Source organism: Orycteropus afer, unplaced genomic scaffold (assembly GCF_000298275.1).
Source record: "Orycteropus afer afer isolate SDZICR_OR568_19922 unplaced genomic scaffold, OryAfe1.0 scaffold00147, whole genome shotgun sequence".
In the NCBI taxonomy this organism is placed as follows: domain Eukaryota; kingdom Metazoa; phylum Chordata; class Mammalia; order Tubulidentata; family Orycteropodidae; genus Orycteropus; species Orycteropus afer.
Window position 1 is genome coordinate 6231328 of NW_006921734.1, and position 13605 is coordinate 6244932.

Sequence of the window (13605 nt, forward strand, 5' to 3'; positions counted from 1 at the left end):
AAGTTTGATTTAACTTATATAATTATTACATTATTTCAAAATATACAAATATAAAACTAGTGATAACTCTTTATACCAAACAGTTCATCTCAAATATGAATCCAAAATAAATTTTCCAATTAAATCTATACAACTAATAAATTTTAAATAATCTAAGTAAATTTTACATGATCATTGAGATTACTATACCAAAAACCCACTGCAATCACGTCAATTCCAACACATAGTGACCAATTCCAATTCATACCAACCATACACACTAGAGTAGAACTGCCTTTCATAGAGTTTTCAAGGCTCTGTATTTTTACAGAAGCAGATTGCCACATCTTTCTCCCATGGTGTGTCTGGTAGGTTCAAACCGCCAAATTTTGGTTACCAGGAAAACACTTTACCTGTACCACTTATAACAAAACTAAATTACCATTTTTAATTCAAATCCATCACTAATTTCTGCTTGAATTTCCATGAAGACTTCAATATATCATTTATTAAAAATATCAACTAATCTTCCTTGCATGTTACTTCACAACATTAATATGGTATTTACATTGTTATGCTCAGCAACACAAATACAATCCCAGGAGCTAAACATTGTGTATTGGAATGGTACTCAATCAAAAAAAAGTGGTCATCTTATGGTCAGCTGAATCTTGACAAAGGTACTAAGTCTAATCTATGGGAAAGAATTACCTCTTCAGTAAATGATGCTAGGAAAATTAGATTTCCACATGCAGAAATATGAAACAGGATCTATTCTTCATATCACACACAAAAACAAATTCAAAATGGATTAAGGACCTACATGTGCAAATTACAACTATATCATTCTCAGAAGAAAAAGTAGGGCCGATGTTGTCAGGCCTAGCTTTTACAAATGGATTACCTCATATATTAACAAAAGCACAAATGGCAAAAGCAAAATAAAGAAAAGGGACTTTATAAAAATTAAAAACTATTGTTTATGAAAAGACAACCAAAAAAGTGAAAAGATAAGCTACCAAACAAGAGAGTATCTTTGCAAACCATATATCCAACAAGAATCAAATAACATATATATATATATATATATATCTTCAACACCTTAAAAACAAAATGACAAATGACCCAGTCATAAAATTTTCAAAGGACTTGAATACATATTTCACCACAGAAGACACTGAAATGGCCACCAAACACATGAAAAGATGCTCAGCTTTATCAGTCAAAAAAGAGATGCAAACCAAAATCTCTGAGATACCATTCCACTCTCATTAGGATGGCTAAGATTAAAAACAAAACAAAACTGAAAATAACAAATTTTGGAGAGGATGTAAGGAGCTCTGGTAGCAGAGTGATTAAGGCATTCAGCTGCTAACCAAAAGGTCAGAGGTTCAATACCACCAGCCACTGCACAGGAAGAGGAAGTTTGCTTCCATAAAGAAACCCTGTGGAGCAGTTCTACACTGTCCTCTAGGTCGCTATGAGTCCTAATCGACTTGATGGCAGTGGGTTTAGTTGGGTTTGGTTTGGAGAGAATGTGCAGAAATCAGAACCCTTAGCCATTGCTAATGGGAATGTAAAATGATACAGACTTTATGGAAAACAGGATGGTAGTTCCTCAAAAAAACTAAAGATAAAACTATAATATGGCTCAACAGTTGAACTGTTAGGTACATACCAAAAAGATTTGAAAGCAGAGACTCAAGGACTTGTACACTAATGTTCACTGCAGCACTATTCACAATAGCCAAAAGCTGGAAACAATTTAAGTGCCCATCAACAGGTCAATAGGGAAAATATGTGGTACATATATACAATGGAATACCACTCAGTCAGCAGGAGAAATGAACTCTTGATACATGCTACGATATGGATGGAACTGGAAGACATGCTGAGAGAAACAAGTCAAGAGGACAAATATTATATAACCTCACTTTCATAAAAATGTAAGAAAAGGTGGGAAGGAAGAAAAAAAGGGTGGTTAAAGGTAATGGAAATACAGCATTGATTAGGAGTAGGTTTACATAGCCTATTGTTGTAATTACTATCAATAAGTTGTACACTTGTAAAAAGTTGAATTGGCAAAAGTTGTTTGATAGACATATAGAGAAAAAAAAAAAAGAGAGAGAGAGAGAGAGAGTAGCTTGCTAGGCTGCTTATGTACAACCAAAAAATTCATTGGATGTTTGGTTCCTTGGTTTGAAGTTTTAGGGTTCTGCTTTAATGGAGCATCCCAGTTAATCGGCCTAGTAACATGTTTAGTGCATGTGTTCTACCTTCTTGTTCACTGTGCACTGCCTGGGGCTCTAAAAGCTTGCAAGCAGCCAGCCAAGGCAAAGGAGCCAACAGAGGAAGGAGCATCAGGAATAGAAGGAAGAAATAGAATGTGAACATTTCCATCCCATGAACAAATGACTCCTTTGCAAGGAGACCAGAACTGGATGGTTCATAGCTACTATTACTGAACATTTTGATCCAGGATTCTGCAGAAGAATCCTGAAAAAAAAGGGGTGGCAAAGGCCTATTTGGTACAAAGGAAATCTGAATGGTTCATCTGTTTGGTAAAATTTTTATAAAAAATTTAATTTTTTATACAGATTTTTTTATGACAGATTTGCCCAATGTAGTATGTCATTTGATTTCTTTACTACTTCTTCCATGGAATCCAAGTAAAATGAAATCCTTGACAATTTCAATCTATTCTCCATTTGTCATGATGTTGCTTATTGGTCCAGTGGTTAGGATTTTCCTTTTATTTATGTTGAGGTATAGTCCATACTGAAACCTGTAGTCTTTGATATCTTTTATATCTTAACACTTGTTATCTTTTATATCTTAACAGACTAAGTATTATCAAGGTTGTGTCATAATTCAAATTCTAATACAAGCAGGAGTATAAATTGAAAGAATCATTTTTGGGAATAACTTGTCAATTTACAATTTGTCAAACTGAGAATAAGCAAACTTTTCAACCTAGAAATTTAATCTCTATATTAGCCCTAGAGAAATTCATGCAGGTGTGTAAAGGGAGACACACATCATAATAATTTTTTATATATAGTATTTTTTAAAATAGTAAACAATTGAGAATTACTTAAATGTACTTAAATAAGTAAATACTTAAAAGTTCATCAGCAGAAAAATAGGTAATTTGTTATATATTCACACAGTAAGATATTATTGTTATATACTCACACAGTGAGATATTATTCAGCTATATTAAAATGAAAAAACAAAATAGAATCATCTTAAAACCTATGACAAGAGGAAAGAGTAGGCTGCCAAAGGTATATGAAGTTCACTACCATTCACATACAAATTGGAAACATGAAAAACAATACAGTGTATTGTTTACTAAAGGCACTTGACTGCTAACCAGAAGTCTGGCAGTTCAAACCCACCAGCCACTCCTCGGAAGGAAGATGGGGCAATCTACTTCCATAATGATACTGCCTCAGAAACCCAAAGAGGGGTCACTATGAGTTGGGTCTGACTTGATGGCACATAACAACAACACATTTAATAGTAAAAAAAAAAAAAAAAATCTAAATTCAGGATAATGAGTAAGTATGGTAAGCAAGAAGAATAGGAAATATGAGGTGTATAAAGAAGGCTTTACTTGTATCTGTTATGGATTATTTTCTTAGAAATATGAAATAAACTTCGCTGTATGTCAAAGTCCAATAAAGTTGAATGGACATATGGATTTTAAAAATCCTTATGATTTTGTGTGTTTGAAGTATTTTATAATTTTTAAAGGAAGGTTTAGAAATAAAGGTATATGATAAATTATCAAAATAAAGCTCTAAGTTTAACATGAAACTCACTGAAAAATCCAAGTTTAAATCTGAAGGGTTCAAAAATTCAGTGTCATATATGAAATAAACTAATGGATTTGACTCTGTTTTTATTGAAGTGTCACCACCGCTAACACTTCTTGAAGTGAGAAAGCTGAGTGTGTGTGCTAGGTGCTGTTCAAGTAGGTTTCCATCCATACCTTCTATGTACAACAGAAAGAAAAATGGCCTGGTCCTGTCATCCACATAATTGTTGCTGTGCTTGAGCCCATGGCTGCAACTACTGTATCAATCCATCTTACTGAGGTCCTCCCTTGTTTCACAGACCCTCTACCTTACTGAGTATGATATTCTCCAGAACTGATCCCTCCAAAGTACAGAAGATGATGTATGGCCATTCCTGCTTCTAAGGAGCATTCCATACTTCTTCCAAAACAGATTTGTTTGTTCTTCTGGAAGTCAATAGTGTATTTAATATTCTTCACCAACACCGCAATTCAAATATATCAATTATTCTGCAGTCTTCCTATTCACTGCCCAGCTTTCACATGCATATGAGGCTATTGAAAATATCATGGCTTTGGTCAGGAACACCTTAGTCTGCATATGAGGCTATTGAAAATACCATGGCTTTGGTCAGGCACACCTTAATCTTTAAAGTGACATCTTTGCTAAGAGATGCCTAAGATCTTATACCTATGAATAGCCTTTTCAAAATAAATAGGTAGTTAGACGTTCGGAATATAATCATGCAGTTGTGATTGCCTTGATTGTGGTAATTGTTACACAACTCTGTGAATATGCTAAAAACCACTGACTTGTAGACTTAAATAAGAAAATTTATGGTATGTGAATTAATCTTAAAAAATGTGTTTTCAGAACATTGTTACCACCTCTATCTTTGCTCAATGCAAGCAACTTCAGTATTTATAAATTGGGGAAACCTGGGCTGGTTGCTTAAAATAAAAGGTAAATTATTTTACTGAATTTACTAATTATTTTACTAATCATATTATTAAACTTAATTGTATGATCACCACTTTCATATTCCATGAATATATGTTATTAGAGGTCACATCATGTTTTTCCTCATTTCAAAATCATGACATTTTACTATGCTTTACTTATAGCAGTTTCAAATCAGCAGACATTAATGAAATTATATTTGTACATTTTTATCATGCCTAGAATACTGATAGTATAATCTCTAATGTTAGCTAACACTAAAATACTTGCCTAGATTTTTCTTTCTGTTTAATAATTTTATTCTTAATCTTTAATAATCCTAGTGCCTAAGGCATGTGACTGCTAATCAGGAGGCTGGCAGTTCAAATCTACCAGCCACTCCTCAGAAGGAAAACTGGGCAATCTACTTCCATAGTGATTCCGCCTCGGAAACCCAAAGAGGGGTCGTTATGAGTTGGCTCTGACTTGATAGTAGTTATTTGGGTTTTTTTGGTTTTATGAAGTACAAAGTCAACCCAGCAAAGAGCACAGAACATAGATAATGTACTCTCATAGAAAACATCTTTCTAACTCTGACAACCTACTGTTGTTAGTTGCTGTCGAGTCACTTCTGACTCAAAACAACCATACAACAGAATAAAACATGGCCTGGTCCTACACCATCTTCACAATTGTTGCTATGCTTCAACCCATCATTATAGCCACTCATTGAGGATCTTCCTGTTTCACTGACCATCTACTTTACCAAACATGCTATCCTTCTCCAGGGACAGATCCCTCCTAACTGCATGACCAAGGCAGAAGAGGTTCGCTTCTAAGGAGTATTTCAGCTCTATTTCATCCAAGACAGATGTGTTTGTTCCTCTGGCAGTCCATGGTATTCAGTATTCTTCATCAATTCAAAGGCATCAATTCTTCAGTCTGCCTCAATCACTGTGCAGTTTTCACATGCATATGAGGTGACTGGAAATACCATGGCTTGGGTCAGGTGCACCTTAGTCTTCAAAGTAGTATCTTTGCTCTTTAACACTTTACTGAGTGCTTTACAACAGATTTGCCCAATGTAGTATGTCATTTGATTTCTTTACTACTCCTTCCATGGATGTTGATTGTGAATCCAAGAAAATGAAATCCTTGACAGTTGCAATCTATTCTCCATTTGTCATGATGTTGCTTATTGGTCCAGTGGTTAGGATTTTCCTTTTATTTATGTTGAGGTATAGGCCATACTGAAGCCTGTAATCTCTGATCTTCATCAGTTTGGGCTTCAAGTCCTCTTCGCTTTTAGCTAGCAGGTTGTTATTTATTTTTTTTAAAATACACATTATTGAGATACAATTTATGTACAGTGAAATACACAAAATGAAAGTAACATGGGTCAATGCATTTTTTTTTTTTTTTTTTTTGCAGTGTTCCCTCTCCTCCCCTCCCTGCCCTGGTAACCAACAAAGAAAGTTTCCTTCCATATATATCTTTCCTTGACTTTACACAATAATGAACTGATCTTATATTTGTACTATAGCAGCCAGTAGGTTGTTAATGAATCTTCTTTCAATCCTAATGGCACATTCTTCAAATAATCCAGCTTCTCCCAGATTATTTGCTCAGCATAGAGACTAAACAAGTAAAGTAAATGATATAATCCTGACACATACCTTTCCTGATTCTAATTTACGAGAAAAGACTAGTATTTAAATATTTAATTTATTCTAACAAATTTCTTTCAGTCAAAAAAATATGCCTACTTCTGTGCTTTCTGAAAATATATTAAAAATGGGATATTGCTTTTTGACATTCTTACATTTTCATTTCATTTTCAGGAACAACTCAGAAAAAGAGTGTGAGAATGGCAGTACCACTTGAGGAATATAATCAATTTCACTAAAAGATATAAGTAGACACTCTTGAATTGTTAAATGCTTTGCATCTATATTCTCAACAATAACAACAAAATAAATAAAATAAAAATGCTCATCTACATGAACCAGAATTCATTTACATTGTATTGTTAGATTATCATCAAAATGAAAAAAGAAAAACATTAATGTTGGTTCATTTGCCTATTTTAACTACTTAGTTTCAAAAGTAAAATCTTTTATTGATATGTTTTTTAATATAAAAAGAATAAAGATAATTCAAGTCAATAATTTAAGAACATCTTCTACAAAGGAGTTTTTCTCTTTGCAATCTTTTTTAATTTTGTTTTTCTTCTGAAACAAAAGGACTTTGGCTTAAAATTCGTTTTCTTACTATATATAAAATTGATATTTGTAAAATCAAAATCTTTTTAAAAGCTTATGAAATATTTACAAAACATTATTTTTGACTAGGTCAAATTTTCAAAACATTATTCAATAAAACATAACATTAATAGCAAATTGAACAACATCTTAGAATTCTGTTTATACTAAATATTATGCAAATGAACAAATTATATATACATATAGAGAAAATCATACAATTAGAGACTATATGGAAAATTACAAAATGAAAACACTTCTAAAATACTGAGATGTGGCCAAAGATACACACATATTCCTCACTTATTGATTATCTCTTTATCTGACATTTCACATTTATGACAATAGTAAAAAATCTACTATCCAGCTATATTGAGCATTAACAATGAACGTCTGGCAGTAACGAATGCCAAGGTGAGAGACAAGAATAACGCTGGCTGTGGTAGTTAAGGTTATGTATCAAGTTAGCTGGGTCATGGTTCTCAGTGGTTTGGCAGTTATATAATAATGTTATTTGGGCAGTTATACAATAATGTAATTTGACAGTTTTGAAACGATGTAATCATCTTCCATTTTGTGATCTGATGTGATCATCCTCCATTTTCTCATAAGGACCAGGTTTTTAAAATGTAACCATGTCAATAAGTGAGGACTGGCTGCAAATTTATAGGCTTAAAAATAACTTCAATATTAATGCAAATAAATTCAAAGCAATTAAGCATTCAACTAAAGAAATTAGGAGAAACAAAAACAAATCAAAATCTGAGGAAAGCATAAGTAAGAAAATAACAACAACAACAACAAAAAATCGGAAAATCCATTGAATAAAAAAGAATTACCTAAATTAAGAAAGGGAGCTCTGGTAGCATAGTGCGTAAGGCACTTGACTGCTAACTAGAAGGCTGGTGGTTCAAACCCACCAGCCACTCCTCAGAAGGAAGATGGGGCAATCTACTCCTGTAGTGATACTGCCTCGGAAACCCAAGGAGGGGTCGCTATGAGTCAGGTCCGACTTGACGGTACATAACGACAACAACAAATTAAGAAAAATACAAATTAATAATTATTAATCTATTACTTATTATTTGTGACATCTGCTATTTGAAGAAAAATGTTAAAACCTTTCTCAACTCATCAGAAAAAAAGAGAAAAGAAAATTATGAAAATTTAATAATTTTTAAATATAATATATGTGTGTACATGTTCATATATGTAGCATTACATGTTAGAAGGATATAAAGATGGATGGTTGGAAGGAAGAGAGCAATCACTGGAAGTCTAATTTGGCTATGTGAAAAGCAAATGGCATGAAATGAAATTTGAATTTATTACAATAAATATAATCTTATGCTATTATTTATATATATTATACTTCATCTAAATGGAAAAGGCAGTTTTTCTCTAGAGATTTCCTATAGAGCTCTACAAGGCATATATAGATTATTATACTTACACAACTAGTGATCCATATTTACAATCTTCTTACCTCATATGTTATCTTCAAACTTGACTGTAGTAAAATAGGAGTAAAGTTGGGATGAACTTCTGCAGTCAGCCAAAGACGAAAGGTATCTTTAGGACGAAGAGTATTCAGTTCCTTGTTTATAAAAGAAAAAACAATAACAAACATCTACTTAAATATGCATACAAACAAAAATATTCCATTTTATCATTTTATTGTTAATGAACTACTTTTTCTTAATAAAACCTTTTCTGTGGTATTTTAATAAATATCTTGATGTTCTGATATGTTTCCTTTTAATTTTCATCTTCTCTATTGCTTGAACACAGCCACTAGCTTGTTGTTCTTGTTACATGCCGTTGAATCAGCTCCAACTTATAGTGACCCTATCTATGTACAACAGAACCAAACACTGCCTGATCCCGTACCAGCTTCACTATCTTTGCCATATGAGAGTCCATTGTTGCAGCCACTGTGTCAATCCATTTCTTTGAGGGCTTTACCTTTTTTTGCTGACCCTCTACTGTACAAAGCATGATATCTTTCTCCAGGGAATGATCTTTTCTGACAACACAACCAAAGTAGGTGAGATGAAGTCTGGCTATTCTCGTTTCCAGGGAGAATTACGGCTGCACTTCTTCCAAGACAGAGCTGATAGTTCTTCTGGTAGTCCACTGTGGTGGTTAATTCTGTGTGTCAACTTGGCTGGGCCTGGTTGAGTGGCTGGGAAGCTGGTGGTAGTTATCCCCCGTGATGAGACTGGCAATCAACTCCATGGTAGGATTTACCACAAGCAGCTGAGTAGCTGCCATTGGGTATGTGGTCTGCTTCCCGTATATAAGAAACAGCTTTGGGAATGGTCTCTAGCTTATGGCATGCTTGGATCCTGCATATAACCGAGTTGCTGTTCAGCAGCCTGCCATGCTCTGCTGACCTTGGAACTTACAATGGACTTGGATTGATGGCCTGCCATGGTGTTTGGTAACATCAGGACTGTGCCATTTTATTTGCCAACCTTAGGCTTGTTAGCCTCAGCAGCCAGTAACTGCCTGAGTGAAGAGATGGGCTGGAAGCAAGAGACAGAGCTGAAGCCCAAAGTAGAGGGGCTTTCATAAGTCCCCTAGAGCCTGGCAGTTTGAACTCAGACTTCTAGCCTCCTGAACCATAAAAGAATATATTCCTGTTTGATAAGGTCATCCTATTTGTGGTGTATTACTGTCAGAGTAGCACTAGGTAACCAGAACATCCATGGTACTTTCAGTATTCTTCGCCAACACCATCAACTCTTCTTTGGTCTTCCTTATTCATTTCTCAGCTTTCACATGCATATGAGGCAATTGAAAACACTATGACTTGGGTTAGAAGCACCTTAGCCTTCAAAGCAGTATCTTTGTTCTTAGCACTTTAAAGAGGTCTTTTGCAGGATATTAGCCCAGTGCAGTGCATCGTCTGATTTCTTAACTGCTGCTTCCATTGGTGTTGATTGTAGAACAAATATGAAATCTTTGACAACTTCGATCTTTTCTCCCTTTATCATGATGCTGCTTATTGGTCCACTTGTGAGGATATTTGTTTTATGTTGAGATGTAATCCATACTGCAGACTTTAATCTTCATCAGTAAATGCTTTAAGTCATCTTCACTTTCAGTATGGAAGGTTATGTTGTCTGTATATTGTAGGATGTTAATGAGTCTTCCTCCAATCCTGATGCCATATTCTTCTTCATATAGTCTGGCTTCTCATATTATTCGCTCAACACAGATTGAATATCAAAAAAAAAAAAAAAAAAAAAGAAAAAAACCAAACTCACTGCCATCAAGTTGGTCCCAACTCATAGTGTGATGCCTCCTTGGGTTTCCAAGGCAGTATCTCTATAGAAGTAGATTGCCCATGCTTCTGAGAAGTGGCTGGTAGGTTTGAATGGTCAACCTTCTGGTTAGCAATCAAATGCCTTAGGCACTACGCCCATGGTTCAAGGATACAACCTTAACACACTCCCTTCTTGATTTTAAAATACAATATCCTCTTGTCCTGTTTGAACGACAGCCTCCTGGTCTATATACAGGTTCCTCATGAGCACAATTAAGTGTCTCAAATTCCTGTTCTTCTTGATGTTATCCAAAATTTTTTATAATCCACACAATAGAATGCTTTTGCATAGTTAATAAAACACAAGAAAATATCTTTTCAGTATTCTTTGCTTTCAGCCAAGATCCATCTGACATCAGCCAGGATATCCCTCATTTAATATCCTCTTCTGAATCCAGCCTGCATTTCTGGAAGCTCCCTGTCAAAATACTGCTCCAATCATTTTTTAATTACCTTCAGTAAGATTTTGCTTGCATGTAATATTATTGTTCGATAAGTTCCACATTCCGTGGGATCACCTTTCTTTCGAATGAGTACAACTGTGGAACTTTTCCAGTAAGTTGGCCAGGTAGCTGTCTTCCAAATTACTTGGCATTGACAAGTAAGTGACTCCAGTGTGGCATCCATTTGCTGAACTAAGCCCCTACCTTAGTGTAACTGATAACAGGGAGTTAGGCTGACTGGGTTGAAATTCGAACTCTGCCACTTATTTGCTGTATGACTTTGGGCTCTATGACTTAAACCATCTTTAAATAAGGATAATAGCACTACCTACCCCATACAAAAACCAAAAACCCATTGTCATCCAGTTGATACTGATTCATAGCAACCCTACAGGACAGAGTAGAACTGCCCCAATGGGATTCCAAACCTGTAATCCTTATGGAGAAGACTGTCACATTTTTAAGCTGTGGAACATCTGGTGGGTTTCAACTGTTGACCTTTCAGTTAGCAGCTGAGAGGTTAATGCAATGCACTTAGGATAGTGTATGACACATGTTGTTAGGTGCCATCAAGTTGTCTCCAACTCATAGCGACGCTATGCATAGTGGAATGCAACACTGCCTAGTCTTGTGCCAGGCTCACAATGTGTCTATGTTCTGACACACAAAACAATCACTGCTATGCCTAAACTACCAGCCATCTTCAGGCCTCCAGGTTCTCAATGTTTCAATTCACACTTTCACAAGTTATATAATGAAATCAATTACTTTATAGATAGTTTTTAGTAGTGTCCTACTGCTTATAATTATTTTTATTTTTGCAGTGTTCCCTTCACTCCACTCCCACCCCTGGTAACCAACAAAGAAAGCTTCTTTGCATATATAAACCTTTCCTTGACTTTTACAATAACGAACTAATATAATATTTGTCCTTCCATGATTGATTTATTTCACTCAACATAATGTCCTCTAAGTTCATCCACGTTATGTGGTGTTTTGCAGATTCTACATTATTCTTTAGTGTTGCATAGTAATCCATTGTGTATATGTACCATAGTTTGGTTATCCATTCTTCTGTTGATGGGCACCCGATTGTTTCCATCTTTTTGCTATTATAAATAGTGCTGCAATTAACTATTTCCTATAATTTACATTAAAACATGCATCACATAAATTTATACACACATCCCCCATATACTGTATGCTTCAGCCACTGATTCTATGCTTCTGTATCATTAATAAGAATATCTCTCTATGATTTTTTTATAAATTCTTAATTATCTGTAAAAATACAATTTATATATTATGTTTTAGGAATATCTTCTCCAAATTTGGCTACCACTATTCCAAGAAGATTTAATCACTCTATGGTATTCTGTAAATTCTCTTCTATAATATTTAACACACTATAATATAGTTATTTATTAATGTGGTATTAAAAAAACAAAACCAAACTCACTGCCGTGGAGTCGATTTGACTCATAACAATCCCTCCTTGGGTTTTTGAGGCAGTATCTATGGAAGTGAGGCAGCTGCAGGGATCCAGGTGAGGAGAGGGATCTTAGGCATGCCCAAAGCAGCAGGGTGTGGGAGTGGGAGAAAGGAGAGGAAAAGGCCCAAGGACCGGGACAGATGAGGAGTGAGCTGCAGGGATCCAGGTGAGGAGAGGGAACCCAGGCCACGCCCCAAAGTGGCAGGGCAGGAGGGCAGGAGAAAGGAGAGGAAAAGGCCCAGGGACCGGGACAGAAGAGGAGTCAGCCGCAGGGACCCAGGTGAGGAAAGGGAACCCAGGTACGCCCAGAGCAGCAGGGCAGAAGAGCAGGAGAAAGGCAAGGAAAAGGCTCAGGGACCAGGACAAGGAGTTAGCTGCAGGGATCCAGGTAAGGAGAGGGAACCCAGGCATGCCCAAAGCAGCAGGGCAAGAGAATGGGAGAGAGGAGAGGAATAGGCCAAGGGACTGGGATAGAGCGAGGAGTCAGCCACAGGGATTCAGGTAAGGGTGGTACGAGAGGTTTCCAACAGGGAGGCAAATCTGTCTGTCGGTTTGTCCTACCATGATGACGTGTTGATGTGAGTTTTGAGGCTCAGCCACTGATGTTTCAAACCCAGTGGTGTGCACATGGTGCACAGGTATCAGCCCAGCTTACAGACTGAGATAGACTAGGAAGAAGAAAGAGGCCATCCACTTCTCAAAGAATTGGCCAGGAAAAACCTTATGAATAGCAAAGAAACACTGTTTGATACATTACCGCACAAATTTATGAATAGGCCGGTTAGGTTAGAAGGCTCTCAAAATAGGACTGGGAAAGAGCTGCATCATCTGAGCAAACCCAGCCTTACTCCTATGGATAAGATAAAGCTTTCAAGACCTCCATTTGCTGATGTGGCACCACTCAAATTGAAGAGAAACAGCCGCAGACATCCTTTCATCATCGGAACATGCAATGTACAAAGCATGAATCTAGGAAAATTGGCAGTTGTCAAAAAGGAAATGGAATGCATAAAAATTTATATCGTCAGCATTAGTGAGCTGAAATGGACTGGTTTTGGCCATTTTGAAGCAGGCAACCATGTGATCTACTATGCCGGGAATGACAGTTTGAAGAGGAATGGTGTGGCATTTATCATCACAAAGGATGTTTCAAGATCTGTCCTGATGTACAATGCTATCAGTAACAGGATAATAACGTATGCCTACAAGGAATACCTGTTAATACAACAATTATTCAAATTTATGCACCAACCACCAAAACCAAAGAAGAGGAAATTGAAGATTTTTATCAACTTCTGCAGTCTGAAATTGACTGAACATGCAATCAGGATGTGTTAATTATCACTGGTGACTGGAA

General features: G+C 35.9%; 1 protein-coding gene across 1 annotated transcript in view; it reads right to left on the reverse strand.

The window, feature by feature from the left end:
* DYNC2H1 (dynein cytoplasmic 2 heavy chain 1) overlaps positions 1 to 13605 on the reverse strand; it is a 505271-nt gene that overhangs the window by 210552 nt on the left and 281114 nt on the right. Inside the window, exon 78 of the mRNA XM_007946035.1 lies at positions 8469 to 8579. Within this exon, the coding sequence (XP_007944226.1) occupies positions 8469 to 8579 (111 nt within the window). The remainder of the gene's footprint in view (positions 1 to 8468; positions 8580 to 13605) is intronic.